This window comes from Stegodyphus dumicola, chromosome 3 (assembly GCF_044657685.1).
Source record: "Stegodyphus dumicola isolate Sdum_Otavi_A_Nest chromosome 3, ASM4465768v1".
NCBI lineage: Eukaryota > Metazoa > Arthropoda > Arachnida > Araneae > Eresidae > Stegodyphus > Stegodyphus dumicola.
In genome coordinates this window covers 13,935,741-13,959,002 of record NC_140770.1, presented here as the reverse complement: position 1 = coordinate 13,959,002, position 23,262 = coordinate 13,935,741, and the positions used below count along the sequence as shown (strand labels likewise).

At 30.9% G+C, this 23,262-nt stretch overlaps 2 protein-coding genes across 5 annotated transcripts in view; one reads left to right on the top strand and one right to left on the bottom strand.

Annotated features, from left to right (window-relative positions):
• Positions 1 to 16,896, bottom strand: part of LOC118191337 (DNA excision repair protein ERCC-8-like) — a 53,140-nt gene extending 36,244 nt beyond the window's left edge. The window contains exons 1-4 of one of the 2 annotated variants that reach the window (XM_085812589.1): positions 16,796 to 16,896; positions 16,097 to 16,286; positions 9,606 to 9,707; positions 299 to 504 (exon numbers count right to left, since the gene is read on the bottom strand). In XM_085812589.1, the coding sequence (XP_085668715.1) occupies positions 299 to 504; positions 9,606 to 9,707; positions 16,097 to 16,269 (481 nt within the window). In that variant the 5' untranslated portion in view covers positions 16,270 to 16,286; positions 16,796 to 16,896. Of the gene's footprint in view, positions 1 to 298; positions 505 to 9,605; positions 9,708 to 16,096; positions 16,287 to 16,450 lie in introns of both variants that reach the window. The other variant, XM_085812588.1, reaches the window with a different exon arrangement.
• A 2,104-nt stretch (positions 16,897 to 19,000) lies between these two features.
• The window catches only part of LOC118191338 (plexin domain-containing protein 2-like), a 121,136-nt gene continuing 116,874 nt past the window's right edge, over positions 19,001 to 23,262 (top strand). For all 3 annotated transcript variants that reach the window (XM_035362135.2, XM_035362136.2, XM_035362134.2), the window contains exon 1: positions 19,001 to 19,107. In XM_035362135.2, coding sequence (XP_035218026.1) covers positions 19,026 to 19,107 — 82 coding nt within the window. In that variant the 5' untranslated portion in view covers positions 19,001 to 19,025. The remainder of the gene's footprint in view (positions 19,108 to 23,262) is intronic.

Here is a 23,262-nt window from a genome sequence, read left to right as displayed (position 1 = left end):
AAATTTTTCTCTCATCTTTCAAGTATTTTTAATACAAGCTTCATAAGCCCATGATTCAAAAACAAAAATCACAATAGTTGACTCTGAAACATCAAAAATGAACAAAAGGAAGTGTCTTAAGATTGCAAACCAAGAAACAGACACTGTCTAGTACTTACATTAACACTTGAAACACTGTTAACACTAATTACAAAAGAAAATCTTTTTTCATCACAGGAGCTTCCCAGTGTCTGTAACATTTAAAAAATAAAGATATCCATGGACTTAAAATATATAAAAATGAGTTTATATACTTCACCTGCAATAAGAGTATGCTGAGTAGAAATACTGGACATATGATGATTGATAACTTTATGAGCTAAGTGAAAAACTTCCACAGGTCTTAAAGAATTAGTATCCCAGATCTTTAGATCACAATCCATACCACTAGAAGTAAATACACCAGTATCAAATGGATACCACTGCACAGTATCAACACTAAACTTGTGAGCATTTGTTGAATGGCTAAAAAAAAAATTAAATATATAAATATCTTTATAGCTACTGTATAACAGCACATCATCATAAACACATATAAAAATTAATAACATTTTAAAAATACCTATATTTCATTCAATTAATTACATGCAGTATTTTATCTTTACAGCAGGGACGGAAAACTTTTCAACAATGATTTACTTTTTCCCCTTTAAAATGTATCACTACCTATTTAACAAAATCTTGACATTTAACACATTCATACTTGTGTCTAATAAGTAACAATGGAAGGGGGTATTAAACCAACATATTTTATAGGTAATATTTATTAAGTAGAGACAGAAAAAATACATATTTTTATTTTATTAACTTCATTAATATTTTTTATTTTATTAACTTCATTAATTCATTTTATTTTATTAACTTCAAAAGTCTGCATCTGCATGTCTGAAAACCAAATGTTCTTAATTTGTTGTGTTTCCAAGTAGTGATAATGAATCTTTAATATAGGAAACAGTAACTACATAATAATGTTTAGTCTTTATGGACATAAAATATGAAAAAAGCATTGAATAGGATCTACATACTTATCATACTAAATACATAAGAGTAGATATATTCACTACATTTGGTTTTACTGGGATATACTTCTCAACCAGCATATTTTCAAAAATCTTCAAGCTTTCTAATTTGTAAAGTTAGATCAAATTGTAGGATTCTAATTTAATTTTTTAGAGCCTCTTTTTCAGTACTGTGTGTGTTAGAAATTTTTCAACAACATTTTTTATATTTAAATCCTTTTTGAAAGGAAAAAAAAAAAAGATGCTGCGTAATAACTTTTTTAAAACCATGAAATCTGACCCCAAAGGCTTCAGTCACATTTTTAACTTCTCCAACATATTTTTCAATGTTACAATTATGAGACATATTTGAAATGTGATTCAAACTGCTTTGTTGAATATCTTCTAATAGCTTAATAATTTTTTGTTTCCTACGCATTAAAGCTACTGATTGTTCCAGTTACTGTTTTTTCCTTGCACTTCTATATTTAAATCAATTTCGATGAAGTGTACAAAACTGTATGAAATGCTAAATCATATTTTATTGTTTAAATTTGTACATTCTTCATTTTGCACTCCTAAAAGGATTTCTTTTTTATCTCTTAGTAAATCAAAAAATCAATGAAGAAATTTACTTCTGCTTAGTTACTTTATATCAGCAAATAATAATAATTCTGGTTGCCATCTATGAAGCTGCAACTGGAAAAGATGCCATTTGAAAGATCTTCCTGGAATGAGGCAACAGAGTTAGCACATTTGAAAGCTATGTCCATTATTTCTATTAATCTTTCACAGGCTATCATTTGTTGATGAATTGTGCAGTGGTAGCTGAAAAACCTTGGGAATTCATCATCATTTTGACATAGATTTATAAATTGATTTGTGTGGCCTATGATTACACCTGCTCTACATGTTGTTATTGAAATTAGTTTTAAAAATGGCGGTTTCAAACTAATGAGAAAAGTTTTAAAAAATGTTAAATACAGTACAAAGTCTGAAATCTGGATGCCCATTATCTGGAATGATCTAAAATCCGGACCTCAAAATCACCAACACGGTTTTTCTGGTAGGCTTTAGGCATGCGCTTTTGATCCTTCCTCCCTCCGAGCATAATAAAACATCTGGAGAGTCCCGATTCTTAATTTCACTTCAACACTAAATAAAATACCTTGTTACTGAAGAAACAATCATTTTAGCATAAATTTGTACCATCAGTAATTTGGCTCCATTGCTGTGTATCTGCTTCGCATACATCTCAAACCGAAACATTCCACATTAACACATCTTTGATCTGACGCCAACCGGGAAAATCATTATTTATTATACTTTCCTTTCATCACCGCATGTTTATCAAAACATGACAACTTGAGTAATGACTCATGTAGCGATGCCTAAACAATTTTTTATGTTAGTAATTGAATAATAAAGGAGTATGGTAATTTTTTATGTTTACATTACGCTTGGTGATGATTACAGATTTAAGCTAAGTGCGCTAAAAATGTTGACAAGGAAAAATTTACCAAAAATTTCTTTCCATGTGCTAAAAACAGATTTTGTTGATGATACTCATAGACCCAAAGATTACATTTAAACTACTTGAATTAAGAATAACTGATTTGTTCTTCACATAAACCCAGAACCACCGCCAGGCCTCCTATGGCCGCACTGAGTTGCAGAATTTAGGGCCCACAGAGACTGCATCAGGCAGTACGATATCTAGTGCCGGCCCTCAATAAGGCTTAAGTACATCTGGGAATGTACAGTCAAAAGTCGTTAATCCGGACTCGTCGGGACTTCGGCGATTCCGGATTATAGATCATCAGTTTAAATCTGGTAAGATGGCATGCAGAAATTACAAAATTAAAAATATGAAACCGTAATTTATGAAATAAAGAACAATTATGATCTAAAGGGTATCAAAATTTACAAAAAGAAAAAGCTTAATATTTATTTGTTTACTTTATTAAACATTTCCTTCAATGTAAGTTGCTTCGTTTCATGTGATAATACTTTTCTCTTATTATATATACTTTCTCTTCTTCTATTAAACAGACATAATTTCTTGTTTAGTTACAAAGTTCTGCTGTTCAAGTCCTATAATTGCTGTGTTGAGAATACCCACTAATTTGTCAATCGAAATGTTTTCGTTTTCAATAACCTCTGGGTCACTTTCTTCACTATCGGAAGCGAATTATAATGACGAGGAACTTGATTTAAATCATATCAAAGATGGAGTATATGGAGATGAAATACTACACTTAGTACGGAATTATAAACCAAATAAAATAAAAACATCTGCTCTGAAGATAAGGATAGTGCTGACAGATCAACTTCCAATCCGCACCGTGAAATTGATAAACAGATTTCGGATTTCAAAACATACTTTCGCTTTGTAGATACAAATTACATATTAGTAAATATATATCGGAAATTCTATTTGACATAATCTTTCTAATCTATCATAATCTAATAATGACGTTTCTGCCCCCACCCCTCTGCCGCAGTGCAGCGTGAAATTGATAAACAGATTTCGGATTTCAAAACATACTTTCGCTTTGTAGTAAATATATATCGGAAATTCTATTTGACATAATCGAAAGTTCAAGCTTACTTTTATAAAATTGCTCTAACAGTCTGCAAAAAATAATAAGCCGGATCCAATTCGAAGATTAAGGAACAACGCGATCTGCAACATTAACTGAATTAGATAACTTTAGCTTAGCGTATAACTCCGTTACACATTAAACGCACATGCGCACAAACATATTCGCAGCTGTAAGGGTCTTATGCGCTCTCGTAAACGCCTGTGCGCATGCGTGGACGCGACGCATGCGCAGAAAGTTTGTAGCTTTGAGGTCCGGATTATAGATCATTCCGGATTATGGGTGTCCGAATTAACGACTTTTGACTGTGTTTATTCATAACTCTGATAAGCCTTAAGCATGTGCAAGAAATAGACATAACTATAATAAATAACTAATACAATTCAGGCTTAATTGCCTCGGTGACCAATAGAAGCAAGATAAAATTTAACGGAACAACTTGTCGTCAGTCGTCAAACTCATGATGCATAGCCAAATATGTATAGTGAAGGATAACTAAATTTGATGACGATAGCCGCTAATTTTAAAGGTTTTTGGATATCACAAAACAAAGGTGAAATTTTCCAATTAACAGATTTTGCAAAGAAATGTGGAGAAGCAGTAATAAATGAAGATGATATAAAAGAAGTTTTTCATTGTGATGATAAGGCTTCTCAATTACCAATCAATTAGTAAATGGCGAAATCTGTAGTATGGTTCTAGATCCAGAAAATACCGCTACCGATAATGAAGAAATTGACAGAGAAGTTACTGAAAACGAGAAAATTTGGACCGACAAGTTAGTCGGAATCCTCGACAGAGCAGTTACAGGACTTTAACAATGTAACTAAACAAGAGATTATGTCTGTCCACAGAATTAAAGAGAAAGTATTAGCACGAAAAAAAAAAAAGCAACTTAAACAACTTACATTGAAAGAAATGTTTAATAAGGTAAACAAATAAATATTCAGCTTTTTTCTAGTAAATTTTGATACCCTTTAGATCATAAATCATGATTTCATGTTTTTAATTTTATAATTTCTACGTGCCATCTTACTAGATTTAAACTGATGATCTAATATCCGGAAAAATCCCAAATCCGGAATCACCAAAGTCCCAACGAGTCCAGATTTCAGACTTTATACTGTATATCTACACTTCAAATCTTTTCTTCGAATGAAATCCTATGGAACAATTCTTCATTAGATGCATTATCTTTATAAACCATATGGATAAAACAGCAATTATTTTTATCACTTATATCTGTTAAACACAAACATCTATCAGTTATATTATGACCAATTGCTATACACGTTTTTATATTCACTATATTGTTTCTCTGAAAACTAGGCACTTGAACACTCAGCCACCTAAAGAAGTTATCATAAAAAAGAAAAAGTATCTAATGATTTTATGAGTCAAGCTAGTGTCATTACATAAAAATATTTAACATTTCGAATTAAGCACCACATGAATTAAGTGAATTTTTATTTAAATTACATTAAAAAGTAGAAAATGGATTTTTAAGAACTGCACTTACTGCAATTCAATCACTTGGTTTGCTACTGAGTGACAGAAAGATTAAATGTGAGAGCTAAATATCTTAGACTTTACTGAATGGCAAGATGCTAGTGTGTGGAGATAATAAGTATTCTATCTGAAGCAGTGGCTTTACATTGCTTTCAAATAGCTGAATCTATGGATCAAATTGAAAGTTAAATATCTCACACTTTGCCAAGTGGCAAGTCTAGGATGGTACAGATAAAAACTTTTTCTATTTTAAATAGTTTCCACTTCTTGCTTTTAAATCTCTGAAATTATCAAATAAAACTTTATTAAATTTGCAGAAAATATGAAACAAATGAAAAACAAATTCAAAATTCAGGCTTTGAGGTGTCCATATTTGGGTGGAGAACTATGTGCATTCAAAACTCGGCGGCTCTAGTTGCCATCATTTTCCCACAGTGCAAGAAATATTCCTACATACATAAAGATTCTTCAATATATATATTTTTTTAAATAATGCATTGCAAAAATATTTGGTGGCAACTGTTTGAAAATTGAAATGGACAAAAAATGAGTTTGGAGATTAATAGCACCACTGGTGCCAAAAAAAGAAATATCTAAGATGGTTCATATTTTAATGGTCACTAAAAAGGGCTCTTTTAAAATTTAGTATGATTTATCACTACAGATTTTCAGTAGAGGTGGCCCAGGTGAAATACTAAAACATTTTATATTATTCAGGTGAATATACATTTGGACATAGGGAACATTATATATATATATATATAACTTGGGAACATTATATATATATAACTTGGGAACATTATATATATATATATATATATATATATATATAACTTGGGAACATTATATATATATATATATATATTCTGCATATTTGAAAAGTGGAAAATCATACAGCATCATTCAATAAAATAGTCAATGTTTTTAATTAGATACATCATGAATTGAATGCATTTTTATTTAAATCAATTAGATTAAAAAGTAAAAAAATAAAGTTCTTAAGAATGGCATCTATTGCTTTTAAATAGCTTAGTTTGTTAACACATAACAGACAGATTAAATTTGAAAGAGAAATATCTTACATTTTGCCGAATGCCATACACACAATAACAGTTTCGCTATTTCTTTATTACAAAACTGAATTCCAATACCAGCAAGAAATTTTATTATTCATAAAATACTTCTTTTAACATTTGCTAAGACTGCTATTGATTGCTGAATACACATCGCTCTTTCCCTGAGAAAAGGGGAAGCTTAAGTTACACTGCTAAAAATAAGAGAATATAAGAAATGTGTAAGAAACATAAATTAAGTTGAAGAAGAACTGTTGTGGTTGATCTAAGCCACAGAGATAAATTTGTATGTTTGTGCAAAGATTTGCTTATCATTCACTTGAAAACTTATAACATGGTTCAATATTCAAACTGATTTTAGCAGAAACACAGTAGAAGACATAATATCAAAGTTCCTGTGGGATAAAAATTTAAAGAACGTTTATACCTATAATTTCAACAGTGAAGATAATGTGTAGCTTGATATTTAATTGATAGTTACACATTTGTTTTAAACTTTAGTGTGTCACTTTAATATTTGTGCTAAGTTCTTTATGGCAAACATTTTTTATTTACAAATATATTTTTGTTTAAAACATAATATTATGAAATACTGTTTAGAATATTTATTTTCATTTTTCCTCATATCATATCTCACTATAAATAATTTAATCTCCTTCTATTTGTTTCACATATATTTTAATATTTAAGATATTTTTACTTCTATTTTCTTCATTTAATTATTTGTCAAGAATTTAATTTTATATATTATTTGTATTCCTATCTCTATTATATATACATATTTGTTAAAATTTATATATATTAATCTTTTATTCCATTTTGACTGATCATCATATATTATTTTCATTAATGTTACTTTATTTAAGTTTTCTAAATTTTCAGATCAATAGAAGGAATCCTTTACAGAATTTCAATAGCTTTTATTTTAAAAATTAAGCCTTGCTACAAAAACTAATTCCTGAGGGAAAAAAATACATAAATTATACTTTGTGTATTTTCACAGTTTCTGTATGCATTGTAATATTATAATGTTGCTCAAAATGTGGAAAAATAAAATTTAAAGCAACTATTTTGCTAAATAAAATGGTTAAATTAAGTACTGTAAAAACCTGATTATCAGTATTCAACTATCTAGAAATCTGAAGTAAATGGAATAATTTAGAATACTAAAAACTTCTTTCCCCCCCTTCTTTTTGAAAATTATGCAAATGAGAGAGACAGGTGGAAGGTCAGCTGTAATGCACCCCTTCGCCTTGTGGGATAGGAACTGACACACATTTGTGAAAACACCCTGCATTTCCCAAGTATCACCGGCAACAATGGCCATACTGATGACTATTTCTTTCAGTGGGACACTCGTAAATTAGTCTTCTCATATGGCCCCACAGGAAAAAGTCCAAACATGAGAGATCCAGTGATCTTAGTGGCAAAGCTATGTGCCAGGCTACCAATCCATTGCCCAGGAAATTTCGTGGTTCATATAAACAGCCATCCTCTTGACAATCCACGGTAGAAAATGCCACTGGGTGCAAAGACTGACCCTTTTTATACCATTTACAATGTCATCTAGCGGCTTGCCATTTACGTTCCAACCATACATTCTATGATGAATGTTGTTCGTATAGCTGCCTTCTATCACTCTGTAAAGTTTTGCCCACTTATTCAGATTCATCCTATGTATGGCATCTGGCATGTTTTAAGCTTTTATTATGTATTTTATACATATTATGTTGAGTGCAAGTTTGTACACAAAGTTTTTTTAAAATAATGTTTCACATATAAGCCTATACATTTACTTACTTTCAAACGCAAGAAAACAAAAGATACTTTCAGTAAGAATTCTTTTGATCACACTTATAAATGACAGTAAGTTAACAAGCTTGAAATTATGCTTTTTGAACAAAACTGGAGTTATAAAAAAATTATCAATTTTTGCATGCTACATCCAGCTTATCCAGCTCTTTGACTACTTTATGATAGCAACCTTCTATGTCATATTCAAGTAATACATTCTGAAGTCTAGATTGAATCTATCAACAAAATATCAGAAATTCAACAGATAATTATGGCAGCATTTTGTGCAGAAAAAATATATATATATATATGTTCTTTTAATTTTCTTAACAGTCAACTGATAAAGCTGATGTTCTACATACTTGTTGGTACTTTCTGGTTATCTGTACGAAGCTCCAAAAAGTCAGCAATTCATTGGTGACTAATCTTGTGCCCAGCTAATATGCAAAAGGCAACAGCCATTTTGAAAATGGCGGCACACTAAGAATTCATAAAAGAGAAATGAATCGATAAAATTTAAAATGCAAGAAATATGACAAATAAGAGAAAAGAAGAAATTTTTATGCCATTTTCTTTCTTTTTTTTTACTGTTGTTCTGACACACACAGCAATTTGTTTTCGCTTAAAAAAAAAAAAAAAATCAGAGAATTGCACAAATTTGATATCATGCAGACTGTTGTTCTCCCTATGTACATCGTGATTTGTTTTCAATTAAAAAAAAAAAAAAAAAACATGGCATCAAACAATTTTAGCATCATGTACAAATTTCAATCCATAAAATCTGATTATTTAAGAAGTAAAACTCCATGGAATGCAAATTTCTGCATTTTTTTACTGTTAGGTAAACCACCATTTTTCTGGAGAAATGCAGTGCTTCCTTTTAACCAGCCAACAAACTTTACAGTCCCATTACAATTTCTTATAAGAAAAACAAAAAATGTACTTAGTAGTGCAAAATCAAACACTAAGCAGGAAAATGACCATTAGATATGAAGGTGGACATTTGGGCCAATTAATCATCTGCTGTGCATGCACATACCTGGGTTATAAATATATTTAGCTGACGTCAGAGTATGCCTATTTGGTGAAACAGTGCATTGCCTCAGGAATAATTTTCGAGCGCAGATAATCAGAAAGAAATTGTATTTTAGATGCTGGTTAAACGATTCCTTTATGTGCTTCAAATTTGGGTTGGAATGGGTTAGTAAATTAATAGCAAAACACTTGAAATCTTAGAAGATATGCCTTCTAAGAAAATTCTCAAGGAAAACAATTCTGTTATTATTATGCAAGTGACATACCCCAAAAACTCCATGCAGAATACCTATTCAGTTGTCCAGGACCAACTATAAACAATGCATAATTGACTAATGATAGCCACATAATTTATTCTATCGATATGTTACATGATAAAAATGTCCACTGCAGCATTATAAAAAAGTGCTTGTTCTACTAGTTTTTTTGGTATGACTTTTTATCAGATTTGTTTCAAAGAAATATTAAGTATATAATAATACTGCATATATGTAAAAATTTGAAAATAACATGATGCTTATGAACATTAACACACAAAGTACTATAATACTTACTAGGGAATTTTGCACACAGCTTTTGACACATAAGATGCTCTTCCAGTAGAATTCAAAAGATCATGAATATATAAAGCTCCATTCTTTCCACCAGACAATAAGCTAAGAGTATTACAAATTTTAAGTTAAGTATAATAAAAACAGAAATTAGAAGAAGCCATAGTTGACAAAATTAAAATGTAAACTTTAATATGACAAAAAAAATTCCCAGTATTACAAAAATGTCAAAAGTAAACTACTCACAAGGAAAAAGGATGCAAACAGAGAGATAAAATTACTGAGGAACAAAAATATCCACTCAGAATCAAAAAAACAAAATGATTATTCTGTATTGAAGTAACATAATAGCATAATGACTTCAAAAACTAATTACAATAGTGGTGCCAAATGTTAAGAATTATTATCTGGACATATTTCATCTACTATATGCATATAAATTATATCAGATACATAAAAATTAAATTAAAATACAGTGCAAAGTCTTTAATCTGGACATCCATAATCCGGAGTGATCTATAATCCGGACCTCAAAGCTACAAACTTTCTGCGCATGGGTAGCGTTTACGCAGGTGCATAATACCTTTACACGTGCACATAATACGTTTACGCATGCACGCTTAATGTATAACTGATGTTATAAGCTAACCTAAAATTATCTATTTCAGTTAATGTTGCAGATTGTGTTGTTTCTTAATCTTCTAATTGGATCTGGCTTATTATTTTTTGCAGACTGTTAGAGCAATTTTATAAAAGTAAGCCTGAACTTTCGATTATGTCAAAAAGAATTTACGATTCTGCAGCTACCAAAAGATCTACAAAGCAAAATAATTGTAATGTATTTTGCAGTAATTGACAAAACAAAAATCTTCTTATTAGAACATAAATTTTATTTCTAGTTCACGGAGATAGATAATTTGAAGAAATTATTTAGTGGCAAAACTTTCATACTACTCTAGCTGGTAAAAACTTCAGAATTCTAATCTTTAAAACAATTTCTCACGTTGCTGAGCAATGGTTACATAATGCAAATATGGCATTGCCACTTCAACAATAAATATACTTATTTATTAAATAACAAGATATTACACAATGTTACGATGTACCGCTTCCGATAGTGAAGAAAATGACAGAGTGGTTATTGAAACCGAAAAAATTTCAATTGACAAGCTAGTTGGTATTCTCGACACAGCAATTACAGGACTTGAACAGTGGAACTGAACAAGAAATTATGTCTGTTTATAGAATTAAAGAGAAAGTATCAGCACATAAAGGAAGTTAAGAAACCTAAAACAAACGTAAAGACCCCTTTAAAACTTGTATGAATTATCAGAGAGAAGATTTCAAAAATTAATACAGATGTATGTAATCCCTTGAGCGCCCAGTGGCAAAGTGGGTAGCGCATCGTGCAGCTGCACCACAGGTCAGCGGGTCGATCCCCGGGCTGGGAAAGATTGACTCAGCCTTTCATCCATTATTTATTTCATACATCATTTATTATGAGTAAATAAAATTAGTACCAAGTTCACTTGGGGACTAAACACTGGGGGTCCTGCAATAAGCTGACCACTTGTCCAGAATATATGCTGATGTACTCCAGGACCCAAAGGTCAAGAAAGCATAAAAAGGACAATGCAGGCCATGGCCCACTAAGGCTGTTGTGCCACTGAGTTTAGTTTATGTGATCCCTTACCAGTTAGTGAGATGCAGGGCAAATACATAATATTTGCAATCTGTTTGGCCTCAAAATAGTCAGCAGCATACCCAGGCACGATATAGGATCCGTAACCATAGATAGATAGATTTTAACAATTTGGGAATTGCCCATGATGAAAAGTCTCTGCAATAGAATTTTGGGTAAAGTGCAGAATCACCCACTGCTAGATGTGTTTTTATGAATTGCACATACTTGGTATCCATGTATACATCGACCTATTTTCACTTAAAAAACACATCCCAGAATTGCACATTCCCTTACTTTATCCATTTACACATCGACCTATTTTCACTTAAAAAGTCAAAGAAAATTGACAAAAATCCAATTCTTACTCTTGTAAAACGCGTTAAACAAATAAGTGGGCGATTCTGTGCTTTACCCTTGAAATAAAAATCTGAAATACTCTCTTATAGAGGCATTTTTTTTCAACGGACTGCCCTCTCTGCTCCTCTCAAGCCACTGATCAAGAATGGTCAAAATATAGAAATATTATACAGTCAAAAGTCTTTAATACGGACTCATCGGGACTTCGGTGGTTCCGGATTATAGATCAGCAGTTTAAATCTGGTATAATGGCATGCAGAAATTATAAAATTAAAAATATGAAACTGTAATTTATGAAATAAAGAACAATTATGATCTAAAGGGTAGCAAAATTTACAAAAAAAAAAAAAAAAAAGCTTAATATTTACTTGTTTACTTTATTAAACATTTCTTTCAATGTAAGTTGTTTAAGTTGCTTTGCTTTATGTGATAATACTTTCTCTTTAATTCTATAAACAGACATAATTTCTTGTTCAGTTACAAAGTTCCGCTATTCAAGTCCTATAATTGCTGTGTCGAGAATACCGACTAATTTTTAAATCGAAATTTTTTCGTTTTCAATAATCTCTGTGTCACTTTCTTCACTATCGGAAGCAAATTATAATGACGAGGAATTTGATTTAAATCATATCAAAGACGGAGTACATCGAGATGAAATATAACATTTAGTAAGGAATTATAAGCCAAATAAAATGAAAACACCTGTCCTGAAGATAAGGATAGTGCTGAGAGATCACACTTCCAATTGATTACGCGGCGCGGCGTCCCCCCCCCTGCCGCAGAGCAGCGTGAAATTGATAAACAGATTTAGAAATGGTTAGAGAAACAAAGGATATGCCTTTATCCATTTTTTGCTGCAATTCCACTTTTCGTTTGAAGGACATCGAAACTTACTTTCGCTTTGCAGATCCTTTGGCAGCTCCAGCTTCGGAAATTCTATTTGACATAATCAAAAGTTCAAGCTTACTTTTATAAAATTGCTCTAACAGTCTGTAAAAAATAATAAGCCGGATACAATTCGAAGATTAAGGAATGACGCAATCTGCAACATTAACCCATTAGCGCCCAGTGTCCTCATTTGAGGACGCTGTAAAAAATTGTTATTCCTTGCATTAAATTAAAAAAAATTTTTATATGTACAATTTGGTCCGATAGATGACACTACCATACAATGGGAGATGTGCAATTATTTTGGAACTAAGTAAAATTGCGCGGGAAAGATAAAGTATAATTTACCCATTTTTTGGTAATCGCGTTGTTTATTTTATGTTCCACTGTATGGCACTGGATTTATGAGGTAAATTCTTTCAATTTGTTATAAATATAATCTAGATAGCCCATATTGTGTCATTAGCATGTTTGTTAATATTTATTGTTGTAAATATATCCATAATAAACAGGAAAACATATCCGTCCTCGTTTGAGGACACTGGGCGTTTGGGTATAGTTTTTATGCAGTATTCAGATTTATTTTTTAAGTGTTTGTTACTTTTGTTGCAGAAAAACTATAAATAAATCTTGAAAAATGAGTAGAAATAAAATATTTAAAAGCTTAGAAGAGGCGACTGCTTATCTTTTTTCTGAAGAAATAGAAGCAGATATTATATCGATGCCTCCGGATGTGGATGATCTAACAGATGAAGAGCAATTCGATGATGATAATTTGGGTACTCCAGTTGTATCAGATGTTGCAGGTACATTAGAAATTACAATGCCAGATGATAACGATAACCCTATTATTTCGGATAAGAAAAAAGAAAACAATTCCCGTAAACGTAAAAGAGAGTCAATTGTATGGACGAATGAAAGCCCGGCTTACACATTTGGGAATTTGGAAAACTTGTCTAAGAGAAATTCTCGATATATTGACAGTGCAAACTAATAATATGAGTCCAGTTGAGCTGTTTGAAGAATTTTTTACTGAAAGTGTTTATGATATGATCGTAGAGGAAACTAATCGATATGCTCACGAAGTGAAAAATAAATTGGATTATAATGTGACTAAAGATGAAATAAAAACATTTATAGGATTTCTGATACTTTCGGGGTATCATACTTTACCCAGTGAACGGGACTACTGGGCAGAAGCAGATGATTTAGGAGTAACAATAGTGAAGAATGCTATGACTAGAAATTTCTACTTAGAGCTCAAAAGATTATTGCATTTCCAAGATAATAAATTACATCAATATAACAAGAATGATAAATCATTTAAAATACGTCCCTTGTTAGAAATGCTTTCCAAGAATTTTCAAAAATGGGGCATTTTCCATGAAAATTTGTCTGTTGATGAAATGATCGTCCGGTATTATGGTCATCATACACTGAAACAGTTTATAAAATCTAAACCTATTAGATTTGGGTATAAACTCTGGGCTCTGTGTGGCAACGATGGATACTGTTATAACTTTGCACTGTATTGTGGAAAGGAAACAAATACTTCCGAATCTGACAAACTGCCTTTAGGTACAAAAGTGGTGCTAAATCTACTATCTATTGTAGAAGATCCGAAGAGCCATCATGTTTATTTTGATAATTTTTTTACCAGTCATGCGTTACTAAAAAAACTAAAAGAACTGAAGTTTAGAGCTAGTGGAACAATTCGAGAAAATCGTACTGAAAAATGCCCAATAATGGATGACAAGATAATGAGTAAGAAAGAGAGAGGGTTTTACAATAGTAAATTTGACACAACAAATGAAATTCTTGTTGTCAAATGAAAAGACAATAAGTGTGTTTCATTGGCCACTAATTTTGACACAATAATGCCGCTATCTTCAGAACAAAGATGGAGTGTAGAGAAAAAAGAAAAGGTGAAAGTAAATCAGCCTCATGCTATAAGTTCCTATACCTCATTTATGGGGGGTGTTGACCTTCATGATTGGCTTCTTGAGAAACATTCTATAGCCATACGAGGAAAGAAATGGTATTTTTGTCTTATTACTAGGATGATAGATATGGCTGTTGTAAATGCCTATCTCATTTATAAAAGGATCCATCGTTCAATGTCAATCAAAGATTTTAGGAGATACATTGCAGTAACCTATTTGAAAAAAGGAGCCGACTCAAAAGCAATCCTAGGAAGACCAGTACAAAGGAGGATAACATGCAGATCGAACGTGCTTCCTGACATAAAATTCGACAAAATACAGCATGTTATTGGTAAAAGAGATAAACAAAGGCGTTGCCAATATGACAATTGTGCCTCAAAGCCAAGAACATATTGCATGAAATGCAATGTAACATTGTGCATTCAATGCTTTTCTCTTTTCCATAAAAAAAATCTATCTTAAAAATGTAAAAAAAAAGTTTTCTTACACGTCTTAAAATAAATTTTGATTTTTAACATTATTTTGTCTATTAGTTTGTTTATATATTAAAACTAAATCATTTTATGTAAAAAATTTTGATTTTTAAAAATTTTACATTTTTATATACAAACGCCCAGTGTCCTCAAATGAGGACGGCTTAAAAAATATGGTTGCAGTTAAAATTTTTCAAAATGCTTTTGAAATACTTTTAATTTATGCATTTCTAACAATGTCTATCAATTTCAAGGCAAAATTTCAAGAATTGTTAATTTGGGCGTTAATGGGTTAACTGAAATAGATAATTTTAGCTTAGTTTATAACATCTGTTATACATTAAACGCGCATGCATAAACGTATTATGTGCATGTGCACATGCATATGCGCATGCGTAAAAGTATTACACACATGCGTGAACGCATTATGCATTGATGCATGCGCAGAAAGTTTATAGCTTTGAGGTCCGGATTATAGATCATTCCGGATTATGGGTGTCCTGATTAACGACTTTTGACTGCATTACATATGACAACAAAAATGCACGCTGGAATAGACAGAGAAGATATTGATTACTATTAGTCCCAAACACTATGAAATAAGAATTTCAAACATGGTAAATAGTAGAGGGAAAGACATTTCTTTTTAGATATGCAAGTAGAAAAGTAATTGCAAAGTCATCTTAATATAAAACTACAAACAAGCAATAAAACTTTTACCGCCAACATGTTTAAATTATACATATCACACAACTGCGAATTTTGCTATAACCATATACAAACTATCTTGATAATTGACGGTAATTTTGAACTTGTACCCTTTAAACTAGACTGCAGATCTGTAAATTCTGAAGAAAATCCCGAGATTTCAAAATAATGACGTATTTTTTTTTTTTTTTTTTTTTTTTTTTTTGTATCTATAAATCGTAGAATCAAGAATTAAGTTATATACAGTTACAACGCTTTAATTATCATATGAGATATCAACTGCCCATTTCAATTTCGTGTACTTGCTCAAAGCATGAAACTGAAGTACATTTATTATAAATAATTAAATATTTAAATTTCATCTATTTTTTTATATTTAGAGAAATGACTGTAAAGTACAAATTAATATGGACTACTAAACGAATAAAAATTATTACTTACTATCTTTCATCTATTTTATCTATATCTAAGCTTCTAACACCAGCTGTATGACAAGGTTCTAAACTGCTGTGGTTGCTCAGCTCCAGATCAATTACACGATTTAATGTGATAGCACTTCGAAAAGAATTTGGCCTAACCAAACCACATTCCAAGAATTCAAGAGACTTCAACATTATTTGGTTAGAGAATGCTGAAAAAACCGTCAAGAAAAGAAGAAATGAAAATACCTCATTATTCATAATACATTTCAAGTCATTTTATAAACATACTATTAACATAAGAAATTGACGTAACAACCAAAATGAATAAAATAACGTGTACAATATTTAATGAAAAATAGCCAATTATGAATACCAGCTGTAAAATACTGTGTGATGACAACTGTTAAACAAATTTTTTTAATTAATATTGTCTTATCATTTTACTTTCATATTTGTCAAATACAGTTTTTCCCTCTCAAAATTATTAAGTTTCTTAGCAGCTTAATACAGCGATAGAGAATGTTCAACTGAAACTCGGAGAAATTTAATCCACAGTGGATGCTAAAAAACGTAGCACAAATATTTTCTCTCAGAACTTTTCCAAGATAGTTGCAAGTCGCAGAAATACCCTTCACTAATGCGTGACATAATTTCACTAGTGAGTATCAGAAATGAATAAAAAAAATTAGCTAGAAATCGTTGATTCAAGCCTGAATACCCTTTACACTTTTATTCCTTAAGAGTCTTCCTCAGGATTTAATGCCGGTTCTTTCTCTCATCTACAGTAAACAAAAATGCACTGCTCCCACAATGCAGAGCAAAATTTCTAATCAAATAAAAAAAAATTCAAAATTCTCCCCCCCCCTTCCCTAAGGCTCCTATATTAGAGGAGCCTTACCCTTCCCTTCCGAAAAAAAAATTTCAGGGATACCTCCTATCAAAAATGCCTCTCATCACAAAAAGATTTGCTCAGAAACAAGTTGTCTGAACTTGAAAAACTTTCAAGTGGCCGAAGGAATCTAGATGAAAAAACATGCAAGTTGATTACGAAAGATATATTTAGGTAACCTCTAACACAAAACTAGCATCTAAAGACATCTAGAAACAGGATTATAATGCACTAATTCGGCTGGAAGAAACAATGCCCGAATATGCAGAAAGTAGTGGTTTTGACAGATTTGTTTCTGACGATTTGTTTCACCTGTGATAGCTTATCTTTAGCATAATAATAATGACAGTAATAATAATAGATATGGTATTACTGTATATATGGTATTAGATTGGTTTATTTAATTATGGCAAAGCACACTAGGGCTATCTGCCTAAGGGAAGGGATGCCTTCGTGGAGGACTTTCTAAGGGAAACTAGCTCGTATACACGTTACACATGGGGAAAACCACGAAAACGCCCATGCAGCCAGACTTTTCGCGGGATTCGAACCTCGGACCAAACTACCAATGTTCAACGACTTTACCGTGCTATGGTCTTAGAATTTAATAATCAAGACAGGTAGAAGTTACCATAAGACCATAAAGGTAAAAGAAGGTTAGCTGAACTCTAAGATTTAGCTCAACGAGGAGGAACTGGAAAAACTTTTGAAAGTAGCAGCAAAAAAATTATTCATAAAATGCCTTTCCCCCCCAAAAAAAGGGGGAAATGTTACTAAAATTCTTGCCTGAAAAATGAGGCAAGATGCAAAGTTTTGTAGGGCGATGTTATCCAAATAACACTCTGTGGAGACATCGTTTGCAATACTGAAACGCTATCCATCAAATTCTTCGCGCTGAAATTTTCTTTTTGCTCAATTGGCAACGGACAAATAGTTTGGAATAAAATGTAAATATTAGGATTTTCTTTCAAAAGAGGAACTCGTTATCATTTGTTTTACTTCGCTTCTCTTGTTAACAAATTTATTTTAAGGAGTTTGTTTTTTTACATTAAACTTGTGAATACATTTGTCCTTATCAACCTGTACACACTAACACGCCTCAGCATGAGATTTTTGGTGACAATGCCATGTCTTATTTTAAAAGTGCATTAAAACATTGACGAAAACGAAATATATTGGACATATTTTAAGGCTTACTGACTTCTTCAGCATACAGAGAGAAACAAGTTTTCTTGTATTTTTATAGAATTACTTTTTTTACGAATTTTATAGAATTTATAGTATTACACTTAAGCCTTCATCTTCAAGAAGGACTTGTAAACTCACGTCTGTCCGAATACTTCTAGTATAAAAATTAAATTCAAAATCTTATCTGAGAAAGCCAAACTAGTGCTATTAATTTTCTCAACTACGCATCCCCAGTAAATCCCGAAAGTATAATCAGTATCGCATCCCAAAATATTAATATCATCTTCATAATCACTATCATAATTCACGTTTGGCGCCATGTCTAGAAATGCATATCTCGAAAGTATATCTGAAAGCCTAACACAATCCGAAATACTCGGCGGTAACGGATAAACTCGTGTTTGCTAGAACGCCCTTCATCGTCCGCGTCTGCAGGTCGAATCCCATTTAAATGCTATGTTACCTAAACAGAATAAAATTTTTAAGAGTGCATGAAAGTTAGAAGCGTTGCTCAAACCACAACCCCCTGTTTATTTCTGTTACAACATAGATATAATAATTCTAAATAAATTCGATAAATTTGCCGTTAATCTAAGTTAAAAGGAGATCGTGTGAGTAAGGAAAATTCATTTATTATATTTTCTCATAAATTTTGGAGGCATCATTAATATTAGAAAGTTTTCACAGTTTACAGAATTCATAAATAAAAGTTGGGCAAAACAGTAAACTGACTGAAATGGAAGAATTTATAAAGAATTGAAATCATCATCTTTAAGATTGTGGCCTTGGCAATTTGGCAATGACCTTGTTAAGATTTATCTTGCTTCAAATGCATCTGGCAACGTTAAAGAGTTTAAGTTAAAGAGCGATCATGGCGTACGGAGGTAGTGTTGTTCGTCCTGTCTGTTTTTTACATATGTTGTTTACTGTTGTTTTAGCTCTTCACAATGTTGGTGAGTACCCATATTTCATATTAACTACATACTAATAAATATTTAACAGGTATATATTTTTCAGATATTTATAACGTCGTTATGCGTAATGACGTTATTCTTGAAACCAAAAGTAATTAAGAGTGCGATCAAATGTAACATTTCAATCAATCAGTTTATCATAAGTCTGTAGCTTTATTTTCTTTGGTATTACTGAATAGTCTTCAGATCTTGGGTAATACGCTGGTAGTATTAAGTTAAATATGCTTTTAGTTTTGAAATGAGCTGTATATAATTTAAGTAATCATTTATTTTCATTTATAAATATTAAAAGTCTGGATATTCGTTTTAAACTATCGTTTAAGTTATTTAAAAAAAATTACTTAAATGTATTATTATTCATTATAGGTAGGGTATGCAAAGTTGTTGAATAACCATGTGCACCAATATGTGGTTCTTTCAGTGTTAGAGTTTCATGTACTTCGTAAATTCTTTATACTAGATATTTACTCGTTTAAATCGCCCTTTTATTCAGCCTTACCTTTTATTTATTTATCTTCAGTTTTCTTTTGTCATGTTCATAAAATAGTAAAAGAAATTTAAAATCATTGACAGAATCACTTGTAATGTTAAACTGTTCAATTTCACCATCTGAATGCAGTTTGTGTAAAATGTAGTGGTTGTGTCATAAAGGATGAGGGTTTTGGTGTAAAGTTGCAAATAAACAGTCCATTAACATCTTCGTGAAATAGTGCCAGCTTCATCAGGCAAAAACAGCCCACTTTCACATAGTTGTCATATTTCATCCTTTGCTTAGTTAAATAATCATTAAAGCACAAAAACGAATTATGTTTATGTTAAGCTTGATTTCTGTTCTCTAGTTTACCATGATTGATGCACAGCTTAATGACCAGTCTTGAAATTACTCGTACAGTGCCTCATAACAAAGTCTGGGCAGATCTTATGTAAGCCCAATGTAATTTTTCTGTGAATATAATGACCCAGCATTTGTGTAAAATCACGTTACAGAGACATTGAATGCAAATGTATATTGTTAGCCATTTATTAAGAACTATGTAATTTTTTTAATTAATCCATAAAAAAAAACATGAATGCAATTATGCTCAACTGCTTTTCAAACAAGTAAAAAGAGAAACATAGAGAAATTTCTTGTATTTGAGACACATCAGAAATTGTGCTGTTTAAAGATGTTAATTCTTTTCTGTATTTTGTAAAGCAGATACAGAAACATAAATAAAATAGAACTTTTACAAATTTGTATAAAATTTGAACAATACCTTCCGCTCCCCCCAAAAAATGGAAAAAATATCAAGGGGAATATACTTACTGCATCCTGTTGTCCACCATGTAACTTTAAAATATTGTCCGAAATAAAAAAAAACTGCAGAATATTGATTTTCTTAAAATTTTAGCTTGGTTTTATAATCATTGGGTCAAGATGTAATTCTGAGCTTCCATTTGATTTATGAAAACAAATGTGATTTAAGCTGAGAGTTAAAACCTTTGCCATGTTATAAATATGTGGATAACTAACTATCCACCTGAAGAAATCTCTATGGGTTGTTGCGATTTCAAAATTCTCGTGCATGATTTGTCAAAGAAAAAATTGTTCAAGAATTTTCTTCATATTGATAAAATGTCAGAAGTGTTCATCTTATTAGCTGATATGAATGAAGATTATAAGTTAAGCAAAAGATAAAATGTTTGACTATTCTAGAAAATTTTATTTCTGAGGATTATGTTGCATTCGTTAAAGGCACTTATGTCAGAGAATTTAACCTTAAATTGCTACGGACAGCTGAAGAATTTGCATCCCTTTCTGTGCGCCAAGAATGGAAAACATTTCATTAAAAAATTTCATAGTATCAGTTTGACTCCTTGGATGCTGCGTCCGGGAACAGATGTCCCCCTTGCCCCACCCTAGCTACGCCACTGTTCCCAACATACTGAGGATGGTATTATTCTACTGAAAATACTGAAGCTAAATTATTGCATCTGTTAAAAATACAGAATTTTATGAACAATAGGTCATTTTTTACTAGCAGTTGCTAGGGAGTGCTTTCTGTGTATACGCTACTGAATAATAAATATAAGAATTTTTGAAAAGGAAATAAAAATGTTCATTATATTTTATGTGTATCAGCCATGCAATCTTCATGCCATAACATATATTTCATTCATTTAACTTTACTCATGTTCGTGTTGGTAACTTTAAATAAATTAATATAATTGTATATGCTACCCTGAATATATTTTAAGTATTTGAAATGTATGTACAATGAATCCCTTCATAATGACTACCTCTAACAATGGCCAGTATTTCTGAGAATACAAATAAGTATTGGTATTAATAATTATATTTTTTATATGAAGAAAATTTCCTAATCTGATTAAGACCACCAGAAACGTTTTAATTTTGATACTAGTCCAAAATATTTCTGAGTATTCTACAATTATACAAATTAAGAAGTATATCTCTAATAAAAAGAAAGCATCAATTTTATCTTGATTTTAATGCATTTTAGTTTATTTTAGGTTACTTTGTAAGATGCTACTTTGGTCGTTTACCAAAGTAGCAAAGTGCAACCGTCTGTTGCACGTTTTTTTGGCGATTTACATTGGCGCAATTGTTGGCATGCAGCCATCTTCGATAACGCTGTTTTTATGCATAGTAAAGTATTTGAAACTTTAAAATAATAAATATCTTTAAAAAAATGGATTAATTTTTTGTTGAAAATGTTGTTTTTTAATATGGCTGGCAAATGTAAATAAATACATTTGCTAAGAGTATAAAATACTAAAGTAAGTTTAAATTATTACTTTTATAAAGCAAATAAATAGAATAAAAACACCGCTATAAAAATTGCACCAACGTTTCATTGGATTAAAATGGTACTTAAATTCAAATACTTTAAAATAAGTTTTATAGGATATAATTATTTAACATTAAAACATATGTGGCAATAAATATCTCGGCAATTTTTGAAAACAGTTTATTAATTTTTTAATAAAAATTGAAGTATACAATTATAAAGTAAAAGAAAAATATGTACTTACATTTTTTTTTTTTTTTTTAGTATTTTACCTGTCGTATGTTGATAAGTACCACAAAAAAAAAATTGGAATCATAATTTAGATATCGATGAAAAAAATTTGTTGGTAAAAAAGAAGGAATGTCTTAATACTTTTTTTACTGTTACAGCTGTTATTTCTTCCACTGTGATAACAATACATATACGGCTGTCCTCAGAATCGGCTCTTTTAACAATCTTCATCTGTGATCTACGTCTCTTGCACTTCATTGAAGAGGCAGTGAGGTTTCCTTCAAAAATTTAAAATAAATTTCCTCTGACCCTTGTAACAATTTATTGATAAATCTTTGATTAAGAAAGCCAGATTGGCCAAAATAAGGTCTCAAAGAACAAATTTTTTATTTTGATACCAATAATTCGTGGTAATTACCAATAACTACGTTTATATTCGAAACGGACATATCCATTCGCTTTAAAATCTAAGGAATTCAAAGAGATGAATAAAAATTTTAAAATGGCGTGGTAATGCACAAATATTCGGTAACCAACCAGGGAGCTGATTACATCACGCATAGAATTAAAATTATTTAAATAATCATTCAGAATAAAATTATTTTTAAAAAAATGCAAAATTAAATTGTATTTTAGTATTTAACAGCCATAAATAATGTTTAAAACATTAGATTAAATTTATGGATATTAAAACCTATTACTTTTAAAGTAAGGTGATGTCAATTATTACATCATCCACAACATAAAATTATATAAAATATCATAAACAATAAAATTTTTATTTCAATTAAAAATGCAAAATTAAATTGATTTTTAATATTTAGAAGCCATAAATAATATTTAAAACACGGAATTTATACTTAATAAAACTCATTTTTTTAAATAAAATGACAACAAAGTATCGGTAACCATAAATAACTTGTCCAGCAATAGGTTTACCATAAGTCGTATCACTTGCCAAAATCTGTGCAACCATCTACCAAAGTAGCACCCTTTGTAATATCATTTTAAATGCTTCATTACACTTTTTAATTGTTTGTATTAACCTTTTCATTTCTTATCTGTCCAGATCAATTGCAGTGTTTACAATCTTTCATCATTGAATATCTAC